We start from the raw sequence: 26770 nt of genomic DNA, 5'->3' as shown, positions 1-26770 counted from the left end.
GTACGAGGGAGAGGTGCCAGGGCCCCGGGTACTCACTTGCAGAGGGGTTGCTCCCTTGCGGGGTGTACTTACCCACCTAGGTAGGCATTGTGGGACCGGGCGTTGTAAAAGCGGCGGGCGAGTCTCGATGCAGGTGCGACGAGTGTTCCAACCCTTCTGTTGCTTTTAAGTTCGTCCATCTGGGCGGACTCATAAGAATTCCAAGATTCAACCTTCCGAGACCTGTCCACGTACACCATACAGGCTATACTGTCCTATCTGTTGGCCCTCGTCGATCTGCAGACTTTTTTCCCTTGTATCCATCCAAAGAACGCAATCCTGGGAAGGCTCGATTCCACATCCACCTATACCTCTGAGATCCGCAGGATATAGAATATCGGTTCAGGTGTGAGCCACTCATTGCTTTGTTCCATATATGTACCTACCGCGCACTGTCTGTGTATCATCAGACACATGACCTATGATCTCGGCGTGCCGACCTTTGATCACTGAACGTCTCTCACCGATCTTCCCCTCACATCAACTCACCTCCTAAACTTGTGCGCGCATCGTTATGGACGCCAACGCAGCTCAGCGACCTGCCCAGCCGGCGCCCGCTCAGCAGGCTTCCTTGATCCGTCCGGAACAAGTGCAGAGGCTCCCACAACTGAATCCCGCACAGAAGCAACAGTACGAGCAAGGCGTCAAAAGATATTGGGAGGTTCTGAACAGCACGCAGCAAGGGGATCCAAAGTACAATGAGGCATACCAAGGACTAGTGCGAACGTCAGGCCTCTTGATGGCTGGCATGAAGCAATGGCAGACAGCTGCTAAACAAAGACAAGTGGCCCAACAACAGGCTTCCCAACAGGCTGCTCAGCAGGCGCAAGCGCAGCAGCAAGCGCAGCAGCAACAACAGCAACAACAGCAGCAGGCACAGGCCCAGTCACAAGGTCAAAAGCAGGCTGCGCAAGTTGCGCAGGCACCCAATGGTGCAGTGCAAGCTGGCAACAGTAGCATGCAATTTAATCAACTGATGCCCGAAATTCAGAAAAGAGTCAATGAACAAAACTTCTACTACCCACCGGCAATGACAAAAGGGACCGAACCGGCGGAAAATTGGTTGCGGGAGGCAAAGGCTCGGTTGGGACAGGCTCTGCAAAGACTTCAAGTTGCCAAACAAAAAAAGGCCGAATTCCAACGTCAAGCACAGCAGCGACAGCAAGCGGGCAACCCTTTGACACCGCAAGAGACAGAAGTTTACAACAACAAAATCGCACAGTGCGACCGAGCGATCAACGAAAGTGGTTCCTTCATGAAGAAGTTTAACGAACAGCAGGAACAATTTCGTAGTGCACAACCACAACATCAGTACACAAAACAAGCCACTGCAGGCGGTGAAGCCACTGAGTCGGGAGTGATGCCTCACCTCCAACCAGGTGTCCAAGGCCCTCAGGCACATTCAATTAGCAGTGCTGTTTCTGCCGCTCGCAATCAGGCCAATACTGCTCAAGCAACTGTTCCTGCGGTGACAACTGCGCAGGCAGGCCAGATCACTACCACAGCTTCGCAGGCCACGCCCGTTACTGCAACCCAACAACAATTCCCTCCAACTGCGCCAACAGACGGTACCACAGCAGCGCGTCCGGTATCTCATCAGGGCCAGCCGATAGCTCCCCAGAGCGCCACGCAATCAGCCATGCATCCGCACCCTTTGAACACGAGCATCAACAACGCCAAAACCCCCACACCTGTCATCACCAAGAACCTCCAAGTTGCCGAGCCCAAACCCGTGCAAATGCCGCCGTCCCGACCTACCATGACGGGCGGTGCAGGTGTCGGACTGCCGGGACAACTTGCACAGCCGGCTCTTACTGCTCTCCCTGGATACGTGTTGGAATCGAGCGAAGATGGCAGGGTCCTATCGAAGAAGAAGCTGAATGAGTTGGTTCGCGAAGTTTGTGGCCCAGGTCCAGACGAACAGCTTGATCCAGAGGCTGAAGAGGTAATTCGCATGCTTCCACTCAAGACGTTGGCTAACCATGACTAGATCTTTCTACAAGTCGCCGATGACTTTGTTGATGACGTTGTGACCCAGGCTTGCAAACTGGCTAAACTTCGTGGCTCCCCTAGCTTGGAACTGCGCGACATTCAAATCGTCCTGGAACGCCAGTATAACATACGAGTCCCAGGCTATTCGACCGACGAGATCAGAACTGTGCGACGCCCTCAAGCTGCGCCTGGTTGGGCTCACAAAATGAGCGCCGTCCAGGCTGCCAAATTGACTACTGGTGGAAGCAACACTGCAACGGTTGGCGCTGGTGGAAAGGACAATTGATGACACTTCTAAGGCGTTTGGGAGATTACTCTTTCCTCGACGCATCTTATCCTGCATTTTACTGTGTCGTCTGGACGAGAAATGATTCGATACCATTAGCATTGGGACGGACCGCAGGGGCATTAGGAGTTTTCATTGCGGCGCCGATGGCGGCCATATCTCTTTCCTCTACCCTCCCTCGAGAATTCGTGACGAGGCATGACTTGTGTAATTAGTACTAAGGCCTTATTGAAACCATTACGATTCGTTTCTCGAGGCTTCTTGTTCCTCTCCTAGACTCGAGAGCATCAGCTCTTCCACTGCCACATTTTCCTGCGGCTGCTAATATACGTTCTCAGCGTCAAGACGTGACGACAGGACGTACTGCATACCCCGTCGTTCGTTGCCCAAAGTACCCGTCAGTGTAGGATAAGAGAGTATGCGTGCCTAACAGTGGGCACGCTGATGGAGCCTTGAGGCCTTTTTGATAGAGGGATGGTAGGAGGTACAGGGGGCTGGGTTGGGCACCAGCAGCCCAGAAGAGAAAGACGATGGCGACGTCATCAGCCCAATTCCCCCCTTCTGACTTCTTGCAGCCCAGCAGCATCTCTCAGCCTCGAGCAAGCGAAAACTTGTTACGAGGCAGAAAAAATAACCCATCTCACCTACAGAGTACGACTGTCTATATACTTGGCAAACTACTCGATTTTCGGGAAGTCTCCTGAGAGCCACACAGCTCGTATCAGCCTCGCCCTCCAACCAAGCCTCCGACGACATTCACCTGCGCGGACCGACGCTTGGATCTCATTTCGGTCAACCACGATCCGACATATCCTAAGCAATGTCCAGATATCGTGCTGACCCTCGCTTTTCTGAGGGCAACCTTGCTTACCGCGATCCTCCGCCCCAACGATGGGATACCGACCGCTTCGTGCGAGAACGAGAATTCCGGGCGGCTCCCGTCATCGACCAGCGCCCTCCCTATGACTACCCTCCTCGACGAGCGCCCGTCTACGAAGAACAGCAATACTATGAGCAGGATCGCTATGGGCCTCGTGGCGCCTCGGAGCGCAGATATTTCGAGGAGACTGACTACTATGACCCTCGGGCTCAACGGGGTCAGATGGTGCCGTACGTCCCAGAACGTCTGTCTCGCCCGGAAGCGCCACCTAGACCCGGCATTCTTCGCCGGCAATCCAGCCTAGACACGTTCGACCGCCGACCGTTGCGTCATCAAGATGACTATGAGGACTTCTACAGACAGGCGAGACCGAACCCGCCGCGCGAACTCATTCCCATACCGGCGCCGTCGCCAAAGAGAGCATACCCGAGGTATGACGAGCGCATCTATGACGATATTCGTGTGCAAGATCCTGATTACTATGGAGACGATGGCTTTCGTGAATATCGTGAAAGAGAATGGGTGGCTCGCCGAGGCAAGAACAGCCCCTCACCTGACAGACGAACCGTCAGGGAGGAGATCATTGAGAAGGAAGAGATCAAAGAAGTCAAAGAAGAGAAGCCATACCCACGACGTGGCAAGACACGTATGCCGAAACGTCTCGTGCACACCAAGGTTCTCTATGATTTGGGGTACCCCTACTACGAAGAGGTGGGTAGAACTCGCCCAACGGTAGCCCTATAGTGTCTGACTGATTTTTCCAGGACGAGCGAACTATCATTATCGAAAAGGCCCTTGGGCCAGACAATATTGACGAGATCTTTGCAATGAGCAAGGAGTATCGTGAGCGAGAAGGTTGGTTGGTTTGTGAGTCTGGATCGTTCATTTTGCTGATTTGTTACAGTCACAACGACCCGACTTATCGAGGCTCCTCCTGACACTCGGTCGCGAGCAGCTAGTGTCCGCGGCGATGTGGTCATTGAAAAGACGGAGAAGATTGAGGAGATCAAGACCGTTCCTTTAGCAGATGCCCCACGATCTGTCCGCGAGTGGGATGGATTGTCAGTTCGTTCCCCATCCCCGAAGTCTCATCGATCTCATTCTCGAAGACGATCGAGACGTGGATCGTCGCCCGGTGTGATCAAAGAAACCATAGTCGAAAAGAAGGAGGTGGTCAAGGAAGTATCTCCTGCCCGAACACATCGATCTCGCCGCCGAGGGTCTTCTGTGAGCGACGACACAACTATTATCGAACGGAAAATCATTCGAGAAGGTATTGATGACGACTCAAACTCTGTTCATGTCGGGCCATTGGCGCTTGTTGTGGACAGAAACCCACCACGCAGCGACCGCGACATCAAAGAGGAAATCAGACGGCTCGAAGCGGAACGCCGAGCGCTGCGCCGGGAGAGACGCTACGAGCGCGAAGCCGGCACCGAGATTATCAAAATTGAACGGACGCGGGACAGATCTCCATCGCCTCGCGGCGAGGTCATCATCGAAAGGCGAGGCGACGAGATTCTGGAAGTCAAGAAAGACCGGAGAGGTAGGATGTCGCTCGTGGCAAAATAAAGTAACAATGTTCCTGATGGCATCTCCAGGTCGGTCACGCTCGGCAGCTCCCAGTCCTGCAATCATCAAGGCCATGATGGCCACACTCACCTAATCACGGTCTGTGGCGATACTGGGGGAATGAGTCCGTTCTTGTTAAAGAGTAAGGGTTGGACCAGTACCACTGCGTACGATTTCAGGCTTGGTAATTTGTCTTGCGAGGACGTCAACTCTGCTCAACATGCTCCTCACGGTTTGGATGTTTGTCTTGAAGCCATCTATCCCATGTCATGTATGGAGAAGGTGGAGATGATTGGAATGATTGCGATGGACAATATGGACGAGTTTCTTTTAGGATACAGCGGAGGAGTTTTGGATCTTTGAATAGGTAGACTGAGTGTTATACCGGTAGTTTGAATGCTTCCCTGCTTTACTTGAACAATGCGTACTTTGGTTATGGTCATGTTATTTCTGGCCTCTTCTCTGACACTGTTTATGATACTTCACCAAGGCAGTATGCGTTACTAAAATACCCAGGTAAGGTACCTAAGGCATCTATCTGCCAGCCAGCAACCTATCGAGCGTCATGCTCCTCCCTCTCCGGGTACCTGCTTGCCGCTTTGCTTGCCCTCGGCTCACCTTCCCGCCCCTGACATGATGTGTTTCCTCATCCTGGTTCACGACAGCAACTTCGGTTCGGACGATGCAAGGAGACAAGGAATCTCCGTTCCTCTGATTCGAACACCTAGTGAAAAGATCGGCGTTACTGAGCCGTGTATTGGTCCTATTTGACATAGCTTAGGGTATGAGAACCCTCCCTTGCGACATGTTCCCGCTTACGTGTCTCCATATTCATTCTACGTTCACCGTGCTTTCAATACGGAACTCATCCTACATAATGACACAGACGGTGTCCGCGACGTTGCCTAACCATCGGAATACGTCTCCGACGAGACTCCCCCTCCGTGCCTCAAGTTGGTGCAAGGTCTCGTTCAACCTGGTCTCTAACTCCTTGATCTTTTCCAAGCTTTCTTTGTTCGACTCAAGGAGCTCTTGGTACACTCGCCTGCCGGCTTGTGTTTCGATAAACGGCAACCCGAGGTCCACGAGCTCATATTGAATGCTCAGGGCAGAGACGGGCAGCTTGTGCCTGGTGACTTGATCAATCAAGGCAAGACAGTCGGACCGTCCATCGCTCTCGGTCATTTGCAGCCGCCAATATTCGGCGTTGGCCTGGATCATGGCACCGAAAAACTTGGGTTCAGACTTGAGGATTCGCTCGTGCTCGAGAGATCGCTCTGCTGGTGGATCGGTCCAAAAGTTGGTCGCCACGGTGATGGCGTTGAAGTTGTCGATACCGGTGAGGTCCTGTAAGATGTGAATGTTTTTCAGCGCGACACCGCCCACCCGCTCACTGCGAATGTCGTGCAGGTAAATGATGGCTGTGAGGTTTGTCTTCTGCTTGTACATGGACGTGAGATAGAGCGCGAGCTCCTGGAGGCGATCGACGTCGCTGATATTTGTGTCGTCGAATCCTGGAGTATCAATCAACTCGATTGACACCCCTCGATGGCGCAGGGTGTAAACCTCCGGCTTCTGAGTGATCGAACTGAGGTCGCTGCCGGCTCTGGCAACGTCTGAGCCAACGCATCGGTTGATGAATGTGCTCTTACCCGACCCCGTAAGGCCAAGGACGGCGATGAAAACCCTGTCGCGATGGGCCATTGTCACAGCGAAAAGACGCAACAATCGTGATTAAGATGACCAAGACTGTGGAGCACACTCGAGCCGGCCTCTCTACGAAATGAAAGGTTCGCCATCGCTGACAGTGGTTTCGGGGTCGTTGTCCTGATATACCTTATGAGAGAGATCAGCCGGTGTCACTAGCCTGGCTGCCTTGCCAGCTCATTTTGGGCGTGAATTTTAGGCATCAACTCTTCATAACCTGGTCGAATCACCGTGCCACCCTATGTGGCTGCTCATGATCTTTTCTAACGCCGTCTCATGTGTTATTCTTCACACGAGGGGCCAACTGGCTCGCTTGCTTCAGCAATCCCACAACGCGGGCAAAGATTCATCTCCACTACTTGGGCTTGCGGCTCTGCTAGGAACCCCACGAACATTTTGGGCAGCCTATTTCGGCATGCTGCATGAACGGTGTTCGCTGTCTATGATACGCCCAGCCTGCCAAGTCAGTCGCCCGACTCATCTGTCCATGGTGGGTGGCATTTGGGCCGGGGGCTGTTCTATCGAACTACGGGGTACCGGCAGGGACCCAGCCCGCTTCCTTGATCTATTGGACCAGAAGGAACGTATATCCAATTGTCATAGAATCCCCGAGGCATTCGTGCCGTGATAGATGTGCACTCCATGTACGGTGACTCCCCAAAAAAGACACTGGAATTGCTCTCACAAAGGCCTTCGAGTCCCATAGACTGTACTCGCACGGAAGGATGTGAAGACACCCCCGGCATGTGAAAGGCCCAATCAGAAGCAGTACCAGTTAGAGCGTAGGGTCAGGCTGATGTAGCATCGTCGCAACACCACTGACGTAGTTCGTATCTTTACCTCTCTAGCCTTGGGCAGAAAGGACGTACTGTAACAGTAACTGCAGGTCCTTTCACATACCGTGCCGGACCTTGGGTTGCCGCGCTGGGAGGATTGTCTACCGGATCGCATTGTGCAAGCCGACTGCGAATTTGCAGAACGGACATCGCTCAGCATTCATTCGTACCGTCAACATCATGCCCGACAAGATCCTAGACGACATCTCGCATCGTCGCTACAATCTTCTTCGCGGGAGTTGGATTCTCGTTTCCCCTCACCGTACCAAAAGGCCCTGGCAGTAAGCGACTCTCCTGAAGCTTGTTCTTTTTTTTTTCAGGTGTTGTTTTTGACCGCGTTGCCTCGACCACTTCTTCTGACCACTTTGGCGCAAAAACTCTAGAGGACAGCAAGAGAGCCCCGGAGTGATTGATCTGCCCAGTTACGATCCCCAGTGCTACCTGTGCCCGCGGAACAAGCGGGCGTCGGGAGACACGAACCCGGACTACCAAGACACATTCGTCTTTGTGAACGACTACAGCGCCGTCAAGGAGGAGCAGCGAGACTACGCCTCACCAGATGTCCAGGGGAGCCTGTCGAGTCTCCTGCTCAAGGCGGAGCCGGTCAAGGGGAAGTGCTACGTCTTGACCTTCAGTGCCCGCCACAACATCACCTTGGCCGACATGTCCCCTGCCGAGATCCTGCAAATCGTCAAGACTTGGACGGAGATATATACATCCCACATCTCTCCCAACTCGCCTCTCGCCGCGATCGCTAAACCGACCCACCTCCCGCCCTCCAACCGTCATGCGCACGTCGGGACGCCGAAGGAGCAGTATCGATGGATGCAGATATTCGAGAACAAAGGCGCAGCGATGGGATGCTCGAATCCTCACCCGCACGGGCAGATATGGACTACTACGACTCTACCTGAAGAGCCGTCTCTCGAGCTGGAACAATTGAGGAAATACCACAGGGAACAGGGAGGTTCACATATGCTGGTCGACTACGCTCGGTTGGAAAGAGAGAAGGATGAGCGGGTGGTTTTCCAGAACGAGACATTCCTGGTTGTTTGCCCTTGGTGGGCAACTTGGCCGTTCGAGACAATGATCCTTCCCGTCAAGCACCTGCGCTCGTTGATCGACCTAAGTGAAACAGAGCAGATGGATCTTGCAGAAGCAATTGCTGAGACAACGCGGCGCTATGACAACTTGTTTGAGACGAGTTTTCCATACAGTATGGGCATTCACCAGGCTCCTCTTGATGGCACTAAGGAGGAGATTGAATGTTCCAGCCTCCACCTCCATTTCTATCCGCCACTGTTACGTAGCGCAACCGTCCGCAAATTCTTGGTCGGGTATGAAATGATGGCCGAGCCTCAAAGAGATATCACGCCAGAGCAAGCTACTGCCAGGTTGCGAGCGTGTGGAGGAGAGTTGTACAGGAAACACCTCCAGGCGCAAGGGGAGAAAGTGGAAAATCCACCCGTGGAAGAAAAGGCGCAGCCTTGATGCGTTATTTGCCATCCTAGGTATACTCGATCTGTCATGGCTCATGATGCCGCTTTCACCTGACATAGAAGTCATACTGGGCAAAGGACCAGACGAGCCCGAACACGGACACACAAACTGGAGCTAGCCATGGACCCCAGGGACGGCTTGTCTTGTACACAAATGCCTCCATACTGAAGTGAGCGAGACCAACCAAGTTGGTCAACATCTGCATTTGATACCATGAGGCCTCGTTCATATGGTACGCTGCAAATATCCTCACCAACCCAACGGCAAAGGTCCAGGTTCCGAATGTCCTCGACGACAGAGGTGTGGCGGGTGAGGTTTCGTGAGCCGGTCTCTTGGTCTTACCCGCTTCGATGGGGCCCGAGTAAAGGCGCTGCGTGTAGGACATGGTAGTGTAGCATTGTACAGCGTTGCCGAGGGCAGTGACACCCACCTGCGCATAATGTTAGAGCTTGCAGACAGTGAGGAGTGGTGTATGGACATACGAAGAGTACATAGAACGGCAGTAAGCCCTCTGATTGAGGTAGAAGAGCGCTCATGGTGGCTGTCTACGGTAGGAAACCGTTGGCGAGCAAGCAGATACACTATTATGCTGGTACTGATGGTCGTAGAACTTGGGACGCTATTTGGCCCACAAGAACAGAAAGATACAGAGGGACGAAACTGCGCAGTTGTTTTTTAGGTAGTTACCCCGTCTCGAGGTGGAAGGAGATGGTGCCCCTGTCCGTCGGCAGCGCCCATTGGAGCTCCCGCGTGGTCTCATTCAGTAAGATTTCCCAGTCAGCACAAATGCTCCAAAACCCAACAATCTGGCAACTGTGTGACCCTGAGCCTTTGGTCTGCATCATACCTGGACAACGCAATGGCGGTTGATTTGGGACCTTTGGGCCAACAGAGCCTGGCTTCTACAGCCTTGATAGGCGTGGGCGCCATCACCATTGCCTCGATTGCATTCACAACTTTGAGGGTGATCCTAAGCACTTTCGTGCTTCCCGGTAAATCTGTACGTGTAAACTTGAAGTTGGTGCGCACGCTTCACAGACTGACTAGTTCTAGCTCTCGAAATACGGTCCCAAGGGCTCATGGGCGGTCGTCACGGGAAGCTCTGATGGCATCGGTCGAGAATACGCCCTCCAGCTTGCAAAGAAGGGCTTCAACCTGATCCTGGTATCGAGAACCGCCTCCAAGCTCGAGTCCCTCGCCTCCGAAATCAAAACCCTGGTACCTAGTGCTGTGGTTGAAATCCTAGCTATGGACTTCTCACAAAATCGAGACGCAGACTACGCGGCATTGGCTTCTTTGGTACAAGGAAAACAAGTGTCAATTCTGATCAACAATGTCGGTCAAAGCCACAGCATCCCTGTGACATTCGCCGAGACGTCGTTGTCTGAGATGTCAAACATCATCAACATCAATTGCTTGGGAACACTGCGTGTCACGCAGACTATTCTACCAAGCATGCTGCCACAGAAGAAAGGCCTCGTCTTGACCATGGGATCCTTCGGCGGATTGGCGCCAACTCCCTTGTTGGCTACATACTCCGGTTCCAAGGCATTCCTGCAACAATGGTCGAACGCATTGGCTTCCGAGCTGTCAAGCAAAGGTATCGACGTGTTCCTGGTGCACTCATATCTCGTTACATCGGCCATGTCCAAGATCCGCCGAGCGAATTGGCAAGTGCCTACAGCAAAAGCTTTTGTCAAATCGGTGCTGGGAAAGATCGGTCGAAGAGGAGGAAGTATTGGCTATGCGCACAGCGGTACCCCCTATTGGAGTCACGCAATAGTCGCAGCCCTTATCACTGGTGTGTTGGGCCCTATGAGCGGTTTGCTCCTTGAGTTCAACAGGAAAATGCATGTTGATATTCGGAGACGAGCCCTAAAGAAGGCAGAACGAGAGGCACAAAAAGGCAAAAAGGAGACAGGGGGGAAATGATGGGAAATGTCAGAAAGCATGCGCTGGCTCTTGATGAGTGTATCTCATGTGCCACTTCCAGCCCCAGGTACAACACTTTCCACGATCCAGATACCCAATGTAAATTATTAATGTATGAAGATCTCGAATTGATATAATACTTGAACTCGTTGTAGTACCTACCTGATGCAAGTTCCTCGCTGTGCTGATTGGCGGGCCTCAGCCTTTGGCCGATGCTCTCCGCAATCAAGTATAAGCGTCCCCAGGTATCTCCGTACAGAGGGCTCTCCTGTGAGTGAATTCACTCACACTCTCCTGTCGTTGTAATTTGTTGCGCCGGACGCAAGAAACTCTCGTTCCGAATTGGTTGTTATCAGACATGTTCCTTCCATGACTATGAACGTTTAAGAATGAGCCGAGTTGATCTCTCCATTCGCCAGGCCATCCTGTTAAACGATGTTGCTTTAGTCCGCAGACTGCTGAAGCATCACCCCGAGCATCTTCACAATCCTGACTTTGCCGACAAAAGCAATACATCTTTACATCTAGCTGCGCAACATGGCTTGATAGAGATAGCAGTGAGTGTGCAAAGACTATGCCGGTCGCCTGGACTGGACTGATGTGATCTCAACCGCAGGAGCTATTAGTCTCGCTGGGCCATGACAACACTCGAGAAGTGACAGACTGGATCTACTCCAACCAGGGTGACAATCTGGGAATCTCGGTCAACACTGAAGGCAGAACCCCGCTGCATCTCGCTGCTGCGTCTTCTCAAGCGGCTGTCGTCGAGCTCCTGTGCAAACACTTTCCTCAGACCGTCAATCGACCAGACTACCAAGGCCGAGCCCCTCTTCACCTCGCGTCGTGTTCCCAGGGTACGCCGATAGTGCCCAGCTATGCCGACCAGCACTCGAGACCTGCCACGCGTTCAGGAGAAGACAACAGCACCATTGACATTTTAATCGCCTCTGGCGCGGACATAAATGCGCAAGATGATCAGGGCGACACATGTCTACATAACGCTACCGCATGGGGCAACCTCAAGGCCGTACGGGCTTTGATACAGGCTGGTGCGGACCCTCTACGGAAGAACAAGGCCGGTTGGACCCCTGAATATTACAGCATCACGGTACAAGCAGAAGTCTATTATCGTAACATGGTTGCAGAGTGGGAGAAACGAAAGGCTGAAGAGGAAATCCGACCCAATGGCATACGCACCAAAGCCGCTGCTGCAGGAGGAGGAGGAGGAGGAGGTGGTGGTGGTGGTGGTGCTGTAAGATTGGTGCCACAGGAGCCTGAGAGTGATGATGATGGTGATGAGTCGGCGGCGTCCCGGAGCCGAGCGAGCAGCGCAAGGTCTCAACAGACGAGTGGTAGCCATAGTGATGCCGGGTTGGGAATCAGTGTTGGAAATGTGGATGCATGGAAGTGATTGTGCCGATGGCGTTTATCTGAACTACCGGTAGAGTCTTTGCAGAAGATTATCTTGCTTAGACTCTAGATGCCAGTGGAGGAGGCTGGACTCCGCAGATGTGAGACGATCAATTGACTCCTTCGATCCCGCTGTCTGTTCGGGGCCGATCAATCAACGCCCAAAAGCTCAGCCACCGACACAGTGACAAGTTGCGTCTTCCCAACGCCGCTGTATATATGATCTGCATCTTTCTTCTGCCTACCTGATCTTACAATAACTTGTACTCGTAGGTGCACACTCATTTCTCGCATTCTCTACTGTCTACTCTTCCTAGCGCCCTCGCCGTTCCTTGCATTTCACCAAGGCCTCTGCAACTTGACATTTCGCGCCCCTCCCCCCACGTCTTGATCAGCCACATCCGTAACAGCCTACCCAAGCCGCCTCACGGAGTGACAGGACTCGATGGCGAGTCCTGCTCACTGCCTATACTGCTTTGAAGTCTTGTCCGCGAGTTTCGACCGGCGAGATCCCCCTACGTTGCAGCGAGTGCTCGATTTGTACAAGAATTACAAATTAGATACCGACCCTGATGCAATAGCGGAAAGCGAGGAGAAGCGAGATGCGGAGGGAGGTGTCGATGCCGACGCAGAAGACGAGGAAGTTGCTGACGAGGACGACGAAGATGAGGAAGAGCAGGCATCTCTACAACACGAAGAAACTCGTCGTCCTCAAGTATCAAGCATATCGAGGCTGAAGGCATCAACGTCCTCGTCCAGGTCTTCTTCGGCTTCTTCTCCTTCCACAAGATCAGCCACCTCTTCCAATTCTCAGTTGACCGCTCATTCCAGTGCGACGTCCATCACTCCGTCGTATGCATCTCGACTCTCCGTCACCGACACCTTCCCACTCTTCATTACCTGGAACACCATCTCCAGATCAGGTCACAAATCCTTGCGCGGCTGCATTGGTACTTTTGAGGCTCAACCACTTGCATCAGGTCTATCCGCATACGCTCTTACGTCGGCCTTTGACGACACGCGCTTTTCACCAATCCCGGCCTCGCTACTGCCTTCCCTTTCCTGCTCGTTGACGTTGCTAGCCAACTTTGAGCCGTGCAGTGACGCGCTAGACTGGACACTTGGTACCCATGGCCTACGTATCAGCTTCACGTATCGCAACCGTCGCCACGGAGCTACGTACCTCCCTGACGTAGCTGTCGAGCAGGGCTGGACCAAAGAAGAGACAGTAGAGAGTCTGATGAAGAAGGCTGGTTGGGACGGAGGATACGGACATGGTGTGGCCAAACGATTGCTCAGAGGCTCCGCTAGGTCAAGTGACGGCCAGAGTACGAAACCATGGGACGATGTGCAGGACTTTCGAGCCGTGCGATATACTGGTTTGAAGTCTAGTGCATCGTATAATGAATGGATGGAATGGAGAAAGTGGGCAGAGAACCACGGAGAGGCCTTGAAGTGATACAAGAGGAAATATATCAGCCAGAAAACTCGGCCTCTGTCAAGAGAGTCCTGCGCGAAGCCTTTACGTCGAAGACAACCCACTTTGAGGGCTGAGATGTTGATGTGCAAGTCTGAAGAGCTTCTGCGCGACCCGACTTTCCGACTTTTAACGATACGAAGTGACCTTATGATCTGAGCAATATTCCAGCTAGTGCATACCATTTATAGAAGACATAGAAATCTACTAAACTTGACGACATTTCGTGCAAACACAGAATGCTTTATTCCTAACGACATGGGGTGTTCTAACCTCAAGATCGACCGTGTTAATCTCAGTGTCAGAAAATATATTAAAGATATACAGTAGCATCCAGTAAGTAATATGGGTCTTGGCTGTTGATCGTCCGAGGTGTTGTGAGATGCCCATGTGACCCAAAAATCTGCCCGGAAGTGTAGGATTGAGCCTCAGGGCCATAATGAACGAGGAAGATGTTGTCAAGACTCAGATGTAGATCTCAGATTGCATGCTCGATGCGTTCAATGCTGATGCTAACGAAGCTTGACTAAGATTGTCGAATCGGGAACTGGACCCGCCGATTTTCAAAGACGTCGACTTTCTCGACCACCACAAAGTGCTTTTCGGCATCTTTCGCATCCTCGAATACGACCGTCGACCACCTCTCGCCGACCTTCCTTCAAGCTTCTTTTGTAAATTACCCCCTTACCTGTATTTATTCCATGGCTTTGTGAACGGCGTCTTGATTGCTTTGCCTCATCACCATGCGGGTGCGCATCTCGCCCAGCTCTTCTGCACTTTTGCAACCGTCCGTTCCTGTCCGAGCATCGACAGCTTCACTACCAGCTGTTTGTCCGTGGTGCTCGACGAGATCACACAGTTCTCGAGCTCGAGAGTCGAGACGACACTTTTCCTCATCTCAGCAATCACCTTCAGCATGGGCGGCCGCAGTGTCCAAAATCCAGTCCACCGTCGCCGACGTCTTGCCCTCGTCCGGGTCCTCGAACGCGACCAGTAACGTCACCATCGACCCTCTCAAGCTTGTGGCGAAGGAACTCAAGTTCTTGAACAAAAATATCCGCCAGCTACTCGGCTCGGGTCACCCTGTGCTCGCCACAGTAGCAAAATACTACACGCAGAGCGAGGGCAAGCATGTGCGTCCACTGCTGGTACTGCTCATGGCTCGAGCGACCGCCTTTGCCGCGAAACAACCGCGCTACGAATCGCAAAACCTGTCTCGATCGACCATCGATACGCCGATCTCCTCCCCGTCGGTCTTGTACGACAACAACCCAGATCAAGCTGCGGCCTCTGAACCTCCCTCCCCGCTCACGTCCACATCCAACGAAACCTATGCCTTTCCTGACGACGCATCCATACTGCCCTCGCAGCGCCGCCTCGCGGAAATAACAGAACTCATCCACACTGCCTCCCTCCTACACGACGACGTGATTGATCACAGTACTACCCGCCGCTCCGCTCCTTCCGCCAACACCACCTTTGGAAACAAAATGGCCGTCTTGGCCGGCGATTTCATGCTCGGCCGCGCATCTGTGGCTCTGGCCCGTCTTCGAGACCCCGAGGTCGTTGAGCTTCTCGCCACAGTCATCGCAAACCTCGTCGAGGGCGAATTCATGCAGCTCAAGAACACCGCCAGCGACGAGTCCAATCCCCGGTGGAACGAACAGGCCATCACGTACTACTTGCAGAAGACATATCTCAAGTCAGCTAGCCTCATAAGCAAGAGTTGCAGAGCGGCTGCTCTGTTGGGCCAGTGTGCGCCTAGCGTTGTCGAGGCCGCGTACCAGTACGGCAAGAATCTTGGTCTTGCGTTCCAGCTTGTGGATGATATGCTGGACTACACAATCAGCGCTGGGGAGCTCGGTAAGCCGGCCGGCGCAGATTTGGAGCTAGGTCTTGCCACCGCGCCGCTCTTGTTCGCTTGGAAGGATCGACCAGAGCTAGGCCAGCTTGTGGGGCGCAAGTTTTCTAAAGAGGGCGATGTACAGAGGGTGAGTATCTTCTGAACTTCGGTTTGAGAGTGATGAGATTTGCTGACTTGAATGTGACTAGGCGCGAGAAATCGTCTTGCAGTCCGATGGTCTCAAACAGACCAGAGCTCTCGCCCAAGAGTACGCGGACAAGGCCATAAGTAGTATTAGCTTCTTCCCGCCCGGCGAAGCCAAAGATGGCCTCGAGGAGATGTGTGTCAAGGTGATGAAACGGAGGAAGTGAGAGTGCGCGCCGTTCATGCATAGTATAGCTTGCTTGGGCAAAGCGCGGCAGAACTGTATCAAAAATCAAATGGTATACATAGAGCACATGACTTTGCATTGGTGTGGATATGTCTATAAATTACGGTGCATCCCGATAGAGACAGAATGTGATGAGTCGCCAGTCTGAACTTGTACTCGATAGAAGGTGGTCCTAAGGGTGAAGAAGCAAGCTAGTGGGAAGGGAGCACAGGACGAGGGAAATGCTTCAGTGTGTACGGAGTTCTTCTCCAGTATCAAGCTGAGAGTGTGCAAACCATCTCCCACAAATATCAAATGGAATCTCTCCCTGAATACCTACAGTAGTGTCATCCATCAAAGGCGACACAGGTCTTAAGAATTACTGAATTACCATTCCAAAAGACTCCCATCAAAGTTCTTTCGCGCTGGCTGTCTACCTGCACGTAGACGAACTATGTGTACATAGGTAGGTAGGTAGGTAAGCCAATGAGATGCCGATTATTTGCCCAGCTCGCCATGCCGAAATACGTTAAAATGAAACACTCGTTCTTGCGACACAATTCAATCACAACATCGATGGAAAAAAAAAGTCCAAAAAAGAAACCAGAGGTGTTGAAGAGAGTGGGATTCGAACCCACGCCTTTTGGGCAGTTAGTATTTTGTTCTCGTAGTATGAGAGAGAGATATTAACTTACGGGTTGCCCCATCAGGATGTCTGTGTCAAGGTTTTGAATGACCTTAACCTGACGCCATAACCAACTGGACGAATTGTTAGAACGGTGAAACCGGTAGAAGAGTTGAAGAAGTTGCGTACCTCGGCCATCTCTCCAAGAGTGGTTGTTGTTGAAGAAAATTTGAGGAGATAAACCTATGACACTTGACTTTTTGTGGGTGGAGAGGGTTGTCCACTTGGTGTCCGGAGTACTCCGTCCTGGGTATTCACTCAGGCAGCTGTTGTGGGGCCTGGGCATAACCCACTACCAGGCACATTACAATCTGACCACTAAGTAAAAGTGGAAGGTCTGGCTAAAGCTCGTGAAGACTGACTCGAACGTGTAGGAAACAGTTCGGTACACTCGTGCAAACTTTCTTTCAAATCACAAGAAAGCAGTCACCTGCGACGAGACAACCGAAAGCTTTTGTCGGGAAGATTGTCACATGTGTTGGAGAATATACGGCCGGCACAGAAACTTGAAAGATGCCTGAAGCCCGAAATAAAGGATTCACTTGGTCAGGGTAACTTGTGTGAAATTTGTCTTTGCGCGCCACGAGGATTCCCTTGGGTGACGGCGAAGTTACAGTAGTAATACCAAAACGGCTGAGCAAGTCCGGCGGGTAAGAGGAGCGACAGTAACTATGTTTTCAATTGATCAAGGTTACAGAAAATTCTTACCTGCCTGCTTATTGGGCTAGTGAACATCTCGTAAGTTGAGTTGAGACACATTCATTGATGGCCAGGCAGCAACGCTTCGCGAGGTTCAGAGTCATCACTGCGCTCAGAGTCACCACTGCCTCAGTGACATCGCACCTTTTCGCCATTTTCTCAGCAGAGACAACTATTTAAACCTCACCTTGCCCCAGATATTCCACCTAGTGGGACATGCTCATCGGCGAAAGATACCACTCACTGTGGCCCTGAGTTTTCCGGACTGGACCAACAGCACGTACATATACATGTATATATGTGACGACTCACTCAGACCACTGACGACCACTCTGATAGATTCCACACCAGACAGAAGTTCTTCGAATCCTGAAGCAGTCCAACCTGGAGAGACAACACCCAGCGTTGAGTAATGAGGACCCGGCGCAAGAGTTCCTGGCCAGGAAGCTATACTGGACCTGTTGGAAAGACAATGTGGTCCTTGGACTTGGGGCAGCCGCGAGGAATTGAAAGAAGCACAAGAAGTCTTTTCAGGTTGGTTCCTATACGGCCTGCAGGTTCGGAATGCTCACTGACTCATGTATAGGAGTATGCGAAGAACAGAGTGTTGTGTGATTGTTCAGGAGGATGTATCCAGTCTTGTACACGTACTTTGTTATGTGGAGACGATTATCCCGAGCGAAAGCCAGGTCCCAGACACATACCTATCCTTCTGGTAACCCACGAAATATTCGTGTCAAAATCAACCGAATCCCAATTCCAACGAACATCAACAACCAGCCGACCTGTCTTGCCTGGTTCCGACTCCGTGTTGCAGACAGTCCTGAGTTCAGCTTCGCAGCGATCAGAAATCTGATCGAAGCGGACATTCGGGCCAAACTACCAGTAAGGTTTCTGTCTACTCTCGAAAGTTTCCCACTAACACTCATGAAGCAAAGCACATTGGTCCCTGTTTAAGATCTGTTGACTTCCAGATCAACAGAGCGAGCACGGACTCTCGAAGACTCTGGCTGGCCGACTTTTATTGACAAAAGCAGAGGGGTTCGCATCCCACTCTCTTCAAATCCGAACACTCAAATCTGGACTCGGATGAATCAGCTTTATTGCGACAAACGTTTCCTCCTCATGGCAACTCCCATCATGAACGAGAAGAGAGATGTGATTGGCTCAACCTTCCTGTGGCGAGATGAATGGAGGGATCGCTACGACAACAAGTTTGATGTCTTCCGCACTGACGTTGCTCTAGACGATACCCGAATCGTTGCTGCAACAAACAAATATGCGATCAAAGACGCATTCGACGAGCTTCCTCAGAGTCGAGGAAGCCTCAAGCCAAAAGGGTTCCTCTCCGGCGAGCTGTCGGCTCTGAAGAAGATAATTCCGAAAATGCTGATAACTTTTCAGCTGCGAAGAGGATATGGTACCCGGATCCAGAATGGAGACGGGACCACCACCACCATAGGAGTTGACGTGCCCATCTACAAGGCAATCACCCTAGATTTACGGATGGAACCACTGGCCATGGAGGAGTAATTCTCTTTACGCTCCCAGGTGTTGTTTCACGGAAGCGTCCCTTGCCGTTGCGTCGTGCGTCTCAGGCATGGCGACCGATTCACACACTTCTCAGGAGATTGCAATGGCAGACGTGGCAGCATCCGAGATTGTGAAACCCTCACCGAAGAATGACGTTGTCACCGTTGTTCACACTGTCAATCAATCCGGATCATCTTTCCAGCTGGCAACTCATGCAATATAAAGCTTTACAAGACTCGTCTTTTCATTCGTGACCCCATACGCCTCTTAGTATCCTTCTGCGAGTAGCTTGCGTGTAAGAGCGAAGATCAGTACCATCGTGCGATATACTGTGTTAATGTGGGTTCTCTTACAATAGGTGCCCTGCTCAGTGCTCATAACGATCGCTGCCGTTACGTCGCTTTTCTAGAGTCATTTTCCTAATTAGCGAAGCTTGCAATAACAGTTAATTTCCTCCATAATACAAGCAAGGCAAGCAATGTTAAATCTTGTGGCGAGTCTTAAGTGACAGACTGTTTGGAAGAAACCTAACGTCTTCAAACGACACCTCATTTGGAGGAGACAAAGAATATTAATTCCGGGAATCAAGGACTTGTTCAACTTCAGCTCAGGCGCCTTGCTTCCATAGGCTTACCTAAGCCTGGAACCCCTCGAGAACAGGCCCTAGTATCTGCCATCTGTGCCAAGGTACGGGTCAAACTTTCCCTCCACCTATTAAATAAACTGTGATCTCGAGGTTAGGGATTGTCCGAACTCCGGTCACGAAATAAAGTTCTTCAAGACGAGGAATCTCACGACAGTCATGCGCGCGTTACAGCGCCAGGAGGCGGGGACATCTCAGGGTGCAAATGAAGGATCTCGGATCTCAGGACCTTTGGTCTTTCTGCATGCAACCAAAAGTCTCGACATGGCTGTCTGTTCAGGCGAACTCAGCCTCACCCTTGCCACACTGCCCCGTCCACGACAGCTTGGTTAAGATATCCTGACCTCCACCAGGCTGGCAACTGACTGCACATCCTTCTTTACCCGTTCGACGCCAGCGTTACTCGAGGCAATAGCAAAGGATCCACGTCTATGGCATCTTTGGAAACCAACCCTGATGCCGCCAACGTTGAGTCTGACGTCGACTATTGGTTTGAATATCAATTTCTAGATACATCACAGCAGTCCATTCGGCTCTTCAAAATCTTGCCGGATCTATCGGAAGACGGAAGGATACAGTGCTACATGTGGCATGCCACCACTGATTCTCGGTATCAGTGCGCTTCCTACCGATGGAGACCGGCAGACCAGTCCCAGCAACGCAAGCTCATCGAAGTCAATGGCGGTCTCTTCGCGGTATTGCCCAATCTTTGGGCATTCCTCAATTCATTTCGTCTCAATCTATCGGATTCTCGACAAACTCATCCCCTATGGATTGATGCCATTTCCATCGATCAGACATGTACGAGAGAGAAAAATCATCAAGTCAACCAGATGGGTGAAATCTTCAAACAAGCCACCGAGGTCATCATCTGGCTGGGTGAGGGTACTGAAAGCCAGAGAACCGCTCTCCAAATGCTGGAAAGCATTTGCCTGAGTCGATCAACTTACCCTGTTCTCAATGGCACTAGGCGACAGGATGCAGTTTGGAAGCCATCCATCGTAGAGGCATTGGTCGCTCTATTTGACAATGAGTATTGGGAACGGATATGGATCGTTCAGGAGATTGCGCTTGCGCAGGAAAGGTCTGTCATGGTCGGCACAGTGAGAATGGAGTGGTCGACGTGGTACGACTTTTACAGTCTCGCCGCCCGATCCGCAGTGGCAGAAGAGATATTTCATTTTGATCGACTTCTACAAGAACGCTTCGAGCAGAGCTGTGCAAAAGCTGTCCTTGACGACTACGCCTTACTCCTGGGTTCCCGTTTCCCTCTGGCAGACCTGCTGAGCAAGTTCGGGATGTTTAATTGCTCAGATCTTCGCGATCGCGTTTTTGCACTCCGCAACATTTGCTCGGAAGGTGAGTTTCTCAAAGTCAATTATGATATGGAGATTGAGGCTCTATTCTGCGAAGTTGTAACTTTATCCCTTGAACAATCGATCTTAGGTGGTAGGATACTCGCCAACGCCCTTGAGATCTCATATTCTCGACTTCGCAGTGGCTCTATTACGCTCCGTCTGCCAGAATTCACCATAAAGCCGGTTGTGATCGAAGGCCAGCTAACGCGTCACTACGTCACTACGATTATGTGTCAGACTTGCAAGAAGAGATTGCGAGTTCCAGAGATCAATGCCATTAACGTCATACAGACAGGCACATGGTGGAACGGAAGAGGTCATCATAAACGTCTTCTCTATCTTGTGTGCTTAGACAGGCTCGAAATGCCTGACCACATCGTGTTTCGTGCAGACGAAGTTTCCAACGAACATAATCTCAACAGGAAAAAGGCCAAGACGGAATTCTACGACCGTGCAAGCGGCCCAATGGTCGGTTTTGCGACAGAGACAGGGTCTATCTCCGACGAGGCGATCAAAAGAAGATTGCTATCATCGCTGCGTTTCTCAATCCACAGCGTGACACAAGCGACTCTCAAGGGAGACACTAACGCTTACAAATTTTTCCTTAATCCATCTCTATCTCAACAGAGATACCTCTTCGACCAGGGCTCATTGTGACGATGGATATTTCCTACAGTAGCAAAATACCTGTCGTTGTCGTGCGGCACATGGCTTTTGAATTCTTCGTCTTCTTCATCCAGGATCACTCCAGCGGGAGGGTCATCGTTTTGGGGATAATACAAACGTGGCCCACCTGATAGACTCACAAGGGCGAGAGAAGGCATCATCGAGAGAGGTTTGCGGAATCTGTGGACGAGGTTGCGACGGCGATCGCGGCGTGACCCAAAAGTAGCTTCTGGAGGGCCAAATGAATTTGTGGACTTTGACAAGCTAGTGGATCTGCTGATGGCTTAGGTCTAAGCGACGGCTGGCGACTCCGAGATGAGCGAAGCACAGCAGAAGTTGCGGGGATGCTTCACAGCTTCCCGTGTCTCGAAGTACCAGGCTCTGATCTCATCAGGCTGTGCATCCCTCCCCTGGATGTACCAGAAATTTTCGAAACCGTCTTTCCTTTCTCTCTCTTCAATTCCTAAGAAGACTACAGTAGGAATTAGAACATCACCATGAGAGGGTTCATGAGATTATCAGTAGAAAAGTAAAAGGGGGAGCAAGAAGAAGACGGCGCGTCGCAAGCAGGTCGTCTTGATAGCGGCACCAAACGGTACAAGAGGTATTATCAACACGTGACTTAACGTGATCACCTGTATCCGCTCTAACTGAATTCAGCCTAGGCAGCTCGCACCCATAGGCTTACAAGTGCCTAATAAGCCATGCCAAGCTCTTCTCAGGACTTCCCGTTTCATGTGTTCGCAAGCAACATCAACACCTTTATCTGCACACCGCCAGATCTTTCTTATAATCGATGTTTAAAGCGCTTGCTTAAAACCGCACTGCTCATGGTCCTTGATCAATTCATATAAATATACAAGACGAGATATCGAATCCGCTGTTTACAATCCCGTCTGTGGCGTTGGATCGGAGTCATGGCGTCAGGTCCCCATACCTTTGTTACTGTAAGGCATACCTCGTGTTATCTTTAGATTGGGTATACGAAAGAATTGACGACTGACTTTTGAGGTTCGCAGTCGGTGGTGAGTCAAGAGAACATGTTCCGCATGCAATTTTCCTGCGACGCACGTACGAGCCACATTGGTCACAAGTACAGCGACGCTCGTGAGACTCGTAGTCAACCGTATACGGTCAAGGAGGTTTCATTGATGGATGGATGAACTTTATCTCATGTGTTTTGTTCAAGTGGCGATTCTCACTCATGCCATTCCAAGTTTTCGACATCCAAAGACGATGGAATTGACTTCCGTAGGTCTTCTCACCTGAGAAATTCCAGGGTAATCCACTCGCGATCGTCTCCGTGCGAGGCAATGCACTGAGCCAGAGTCGTAAATCCCTCATTGCCAAAGAGTTCAAGTACTCGGAGACAGTCTTCCTCCATGATGCGCCTGGTCCGGGCCTGCCGCGACTTTGTGAGATTTTCACCGAGACGGGCGAGGAGATACCATTCGCTGGGCATCCGGTAAGTCCTTTCTGCCTTCCACCCAAAATGGGCACTGGCTGACGGATGTAGATTATTGGTGTTGCACATTATGTGAGTGTAGCCTGTTCAAGCATGACCACAACTGACAGTGTATTCAGATCTTCAGCTTCCTGGAGAGGATGAGCTATGGAGGGCCGGAAGACCGGGACACACAGCGTCAAACGGCGGTCCTTCAAACCAAAGCCGGGAAGATTCCAATATTCTATAACCCTTATCGCCAAGTCGCGGCTTGCGCAGTGCCTTTCAACGTTCATGAACACTCTCGTCAGGTGTCCATGAACACTATCATCGCGACGCAACCTCAGATTCAGATCGTCCCCACGATCGACAAGGTCAAGAACAAATCTTTTCCCGTGGTCTCAATAGTCAAGGGTATGACTTTTGCCCTAGTTGACTTGACTGATTGTCCTGAGGTATTCACGGCTCTCGCACCTGCAAAGTCCCCAGACGTCGAGCTGGACTCGGAGTGGTCTCCAAGCTTAGTGGGCTGCTTCTACTACAAAGTCCTGGCCAAGTCAGAAAAGGAGGGAGAGCCGACCATCCACAATATTCAGGCTCGCATGATGTCGCATGGGATTGAAGACCCTGGCACTGGTAGTGCTTGTTGTGCTTTGGGCTGCTACTTGGCATTGCACTCTTCAGACGGAGCTGTCAAAGCAGATGCGTCAGAGCCGGAGACTGAACTCTCGAAAAAGACAGAGGACCTCAAGTTGGCAGCAAAGACGGAGAGGAAGGTGTTTGGAATCCAGCAAGGTGTCGAAATGGGCCGAGTCTGCACCATCGCTGTAGAGGTGGACGTCAAGACAGACGAGCAAGGCAAGTCGAGCATCGCAAACGTGATCCTAAGTGGAAGGGGCAATATCCACCTCAAAGGCGAGATCCTTGGTACATAGCCGTGTGCCCTTGAAAAGGGCAAAACAAGCTTTTCACGGATAGACTGGTACCGAAGCTTCATCTGGGCGGAAGTTGCCCAATCCGAAAGACCCCAACTTCATCCCCTTTTTCCTTCGAGTAAGCTTGGCCGCTAGAGTAAACCGCTAGGCCCAAGTTTATCGTCAAACTGCGTTAGGGTTCCTGGCCACGTGAGCAAATGAAGAACGCTCAAGGTGTGGCTGGACCCAACCATGGCAGAGTGTGGACAGGAGGGGGTGACTTGAGCCATCGTTTGCCCTGGCCCGACGTCTCGTGCCTCATGTTGAGTCCGGCCAAAGGCCGATCGCGAATCTGGCTGAGAAAAGCTTGGTAAAGCTTGACCGATACTAACACGGTTGTTCCAGAGGATCGTCGCTTGCAAGAACGATTCCAAGGGTAAGTCTGGACCATTAGGTAGTTGGGTGGATGTCTCTTTTTTTGGAATGTCGGCTGTGATGGTGAAGCAGTAGGGGGGATCTGGCTGGGGAAGGGGTGGCAGGCTGGCAGCCTTACAAGAGGCTTTTTGGGTCGATTCTGCCGTGGTACCCGAAGGAGCATATACCGATACGCACTCGGGCGTCCAAGAGAGATTCCCAGATGGGGATGTTGGAGTGTCGAAGGAGGTGCAAGTGACGTCGATTAGGAGGTTGCCAGGAGTTGATGGAGACGAGGCTACGAGGCCCCATTAGAACGAGCTAAATTGCACTTAACCACCGTGCTAAGCGCCATACGGCTAGCGGCATCATTCTAACGGCGCCTGCCAGCCAATGGTCGGCATTTCGCTACCGCCGCTCGTTTCAGACACGCTGTTTCTCCCTCGCTCTCCGACACGCTTCGAAACCGTTCAAGCCTCACCTTCGCCTGTTGAATAATCTTTGTGTGTTGGATCTGGGCGAGCTAATCGTCCAGGTCAAACATTGGCAATGCTTGTTTCCCTTCGTAACCCCGTTGCGGCGGCATGCTGCGACCAACCTGTAACCAGCGAACCTGGTCGCCGAACGCTCGCGATCTGAAGCAGCTGGGGATTGTTGTGTCATCCCCCTCAGTTGGAAACACTTTGAGCCTCAAGGAAATCAGCATGGAACGGGCTTCGGTTTGCGACAGCCGTCCAGACACTGCCAAGGCAATCGCATAAGAGGTTCTTTCTCCTCTCCCATGTTCGTACTTTCCTCTCGTCGTGGCAGTGCCTCTTCATTCCTTTCCATCTTTTCGATCAAAGCATTCGACCTTTTTACATTCCTTAGGCTTGACCGCGTTGACCGCGAAGTCGTTCTTTGAAAAGAAAGAAAATTGTTTTTTTCCCATTTGATTTATACACATTTCAACCCGGCTCTCTTCATCTTTCCAAAAGATATTCCTGTTTGACCCCACACAATCAAAATGAAGACGACTCAGGCTATGATGTTGGCAGTCGCTGCCATGGGTTTCGGCTCAGGGGTTTTCGCTCAAGGCAATAAGGGTGGCAACAACGGAGGCAACAATGGCGGCAACAACGGTGGCAACAATGGAGGCAATGTACTCGCTCTGAATCCCAACAACGTTCAGACTGGCAGTGAGTCTGCGGGAAACACCAGCGTAGCTGGCACCTCGCCCTCGAAAACGTAAGTTGTCGCTTATGTCAGGGAGACTTGGTTTGCTGAATTTTACCCCAGGGACAACGCCAACTTCATCAACGTCTGCACAGGCAAGACATTGACCAACGGCAAACAAGTGACTGGCGGATCCTGCAATGGTATCACAATGGGTGACATCCCGTCGAACCAGAACATGGTATCAGCTATAGTCCTATTCCCTGGCCCTGGAGAGGATATTGCAGCCAACTCACCTTTCACCGTCAAAGTCCAACTTCAGAACTTGGTCGCTGGCTCTTTCACCGATGCTCAGGCCACGTACTACGCAGCTCCTCAAGCGCTCCAAGGAGGCAATATTGTCGGCCACTGTCACGTCACCATCCAGGATCTAGGTGGTTCGCTCGCTCCTCAACAGCCTCCTGACCCGAAAACCTTCAACTTCTTCAAGGGTATCAACGACGATGGCAATGGCCAAGGGTTGCTCACGGCTGATGTCACAGCTGGTCTCCCCGCTGGTTTCTACCGTATTTGCACCATGAACAGTGCTTCTAACCATCAGCCGGTCCTCATGCCTGTAAGTCCGACCTCGATACCCAACCGAACACCCATCAGTATACTAACATAGGTTAGGTTGCTCAACGTGGTGCTCAAGATGATTGCCAAAAGTTTACCGTCGGCCAAGGCAACGGTAACAATGGAGGCAACGCTGGCAACGCTGGAGGCAACAATGGAGGCAACGCTAACAACGCTGGAGGCAACAATGGAGGCAACGCTAACAACGCTGGAGGCAACAATGGAGGCAATACTGGCAACGCTGGAGGAAATACTGGAGGCAACACTGGCAATGCTGGAGGCAACGCTGCAACCACCACCTCCACTGGAGGCAACACCGCCAGCACGGGCACCACTGGCGGCAACGCTGGTGCCAACAACGGAACAGGCAACGGAGGTGGCAATGGCTCCGGACGTGGTCGTGGTGGACGTGGACGATACGGCCGAGGAAGATTCGCTGCACGAGACTTTATCCAATAAGCGACCAAAACGCGTCATGCGGATGAGTAGAAAGCGGCAGACGGAAAGACGAACGACCACAGAAAGTGCGAGTAAATCCATCGAGTAGCGTCTTTGGATTTACAAGCATGTGACTGACCAATCTGTGGGGTGACGGGAGGTTGCGAGCACTACCACTGGTGATTCTGCGACCGATGACAAAAAGGGGGACGTGAGCAGAAAACGATGGGATTGGGGGTTACTCATTTTTTGACCCTGCGATTTTTTCTTGATGATATAGAAAACTGTGTATAACCAAAGAGCGAGGAAGCAAATTTTTGATGTCTTTTTGTGTTGTGTTCGAGCTTGGTTTTGCGGTGAGG

The 26770-nt window shown here is 51.7% G+C and overlaps 12 protein-coding genes across 12 annotated transcripts; 10 read left to right on the top strand and 2 right to left on the bottom strand.

Moving 5' to 3' along the window:
• Positions 1-553: 553 nt before the first annotated feature.
• Positions 554-2317, top strand: PV08_00368 (uncharacterized protein; the record flags this gene model as incomplete). The annotated part of the gene is made up of 2 exons (XM_016374733.1): positions 554-1984; positions 2030-2317. 2 exons carry the CDS (start codon positions 554-556, stop codon positions 2315-2317), a joined length of 1719 nt encoding a protein of 572 aa, XP_016240009.1.
• Positions 2318-3137: 820 nt separating this feature from the next.
• Positions 3138-4863, top strand: PV08_00367 (uncharacterized protein; the record flags this gene model as incomplete). Its single annotated transcript, XM_016374732.1, has 4 exons — positions 3138-3908; positions 3962-4052; positions 4102-4743; positions 4799-4863. 4 exons carry the CDS (start codon positions 3138-3140, stop codon positions 4861-4863), a joined length of 1569 nt encoding a protein of 522 aa, XP_016240008.1.
• A 776-nt stretch (positions 4864-5639) lies between these two features.
• PV08_00366 (uncharacterized protein) lies at positions 5640-6473 on the bottom strand (the record flags this gene model as incomplete). The annotated part of the gene is made up of 1 exon (XM_016374731.1): positions 5640-6473. One exon carries the CDS (start codon positions 6471-6473, stop codon positions 5640-5642), a length of 834 nt encoding a protein of 277 aa, XP_016240007.1.
• A 1019-nt stretch (positions 6474-7492) lies between these two features.
• Positions 7493-8803, top strand: PV08_00365 (galactose-1-phosphate uridylyltransferase; the record flags this gene model as incomplete). Its single annotated transcript, XM_016374730.1, has 2 exons — positions 7493-7593; positions 7696-8803. The coding sequence occupies 2 exons, from the start codon at positions 7493-7495 to the stop codon at positions 8801-8803; spliced, it is 1209 nt and encodes a 402-aa protein (XP_016240006.1).
• A 55-nt stretch (positions 8804-8858) lies between these two features.
• PV08_00364 (uncharacterized protein) lies at positions 8859-9348 on the bottom strand (the record flags this gene model as incomplete). The annotated part of the gene is made up of 2 exons (XM_016374729.1): positions 8859-9242; positions 9295-9348. 2 exons carry the CDS (start codon positions 9346-9348, stop codon positions 8859-8861), a joined length of 438 nt encoding a protein of 145 aa, XP_016240005.1.
• Positions 9349-9671: 323 nt separating this feature from the next.
• Positions 9672-10744, top strand: PV08_00363 (uncharacterized protein; the record flags this gene model as incomplete). Its single annotated transcript, XM_016374728.1, has 2 exons — positions 9672-9812; positions 9866-10744. The coding sequence occupies 2 exons, from the start codon at positions 9672-9674 to the stop codon at positions 10742-10744; spliced, it is 1020 nt and encodes a 339-aa protein (XP_016240004.1).
• Positions 10745-11133: 389 nt separating this feature from the next.
• PV08_00362 (uncharacterized protein) lies at positions 11134-12155 on the top strand (the record flags this gene model as incomplete). Its single annotated transcript, XM_016374727.1, has 2 exons — positions 11134-11301; positions 11361-12155. 2 exons carry the CDS (start codon positions 11134-11136, stop codon positions 12153-12155), a joined length of 963 nt encoding a protein of 320 aa, XP_016240003.1.
• A 444-nt stretch (positions 12156-12599) lies between these two features.
• Positions 12600-13613, top strand: PV08_00361 (uncharacterized protein; the record flags this gene model as incomplete). Its single annotated transcript, XM_016374726.1, has 1 exon — positions 12600-13613. One exon carries the CDS (start codon positions 12600-12602, stop codon positions 13611-13613), a length of 1014 nt encoding a protein of 337 aa, XP_016240002.1.
• A 761-nt stretch (positions 13614-14374) lies between these two features.
• PV08_00360 (uncharacterized protein) lies at positions 14375-15845 on the top strand (the record flags this gene model as incomplete). Its single annotated transcript, XM_016374725.1, has 2 exons — positions 14375-15622; positions 15684-15845. The coding sequence occupies 2 exons, from the start codon at positions 14375-14377 to the stop codon at positions 15843-15845; spliced, it is 1410 nt and encodes a 469-aa protein (XP_016240001.1).
• A 2508-nt stretch (positions 15846-18353) lies between these two features.
• On the top strand, positions 18354-18761 carry PV08_00359 (uncharacterized protein; the record flags this gene model as incomplete). The annotated part of the gene is made up of 1 exon (XM_016374724.1): positions 18354-18761. One exon carries the CDS (start codon positions 18354-18356, stop codon positions 18759-18761), a length of 408 nt encoding a protein of 135 aa, XP_016240000.1.
• A 1074-nt stretch (positions 18762-19835) lies between these two features.
• On the top strand, positions 19836-23807 carry PV08_00358 (uncharacterized protein; the record flags this gene model as incomplete). The annotated part of the gene is made up of 4 exons (XM_016374723.1): positions 19836-21230; positions 22684-22893; positions 22945-22965; positions 23013-23807. The coding sequence occupies 4 exons, from the start codon at positions 19836-19838 to the stop codon at positions 23805-23807; spliced, it is 2421 nt and encodes an 806-aa protein (XP_016239999.1).
• A 1399-nt stretch (positions 23808-25206) lies between these two features.
• On the top strand, positions 25207-26429 carry PV08_00357 (uncharacterized protein; the record flags this gene model as incomplete). The annotated part of the gene is made up of 3 exons (XM_016374722.1): positions 25207-25427; positions 25479-25971; positions 26028-26429. The coding sequence occupies 3 exons, from the start codon at positions 25207-25209 to the stop codon at positions 26427-26429; spliced, it is 1116 nt and encodes a 371-aa protein (XP_016239998.1).
• Between the last annotated feature and the right edge of the window lie 341 nt (positions 26430-26770).

Source organism: Exophiala spinifera (genome assembly GCF_000836115.1).
Source record: "Exophiala spinifera strain CBS 89968 unplaced genomic scaffold supercont1.1, whole genome shotgun sequence".
In the NCBI taxonomy this organism is placed as follows: Eukaryota; Fungi; Ascomycota; class Eurotiomycetes; order Chaetothyriales; family Herpotrichiellaceae; genus Exophiala; species Exophiala spinifera.
The sequence above is the reverse complement of the archived record's forward strand: the minus strand, read 5'-3'. Positions and strand labels throughout refer to the sequence as shown.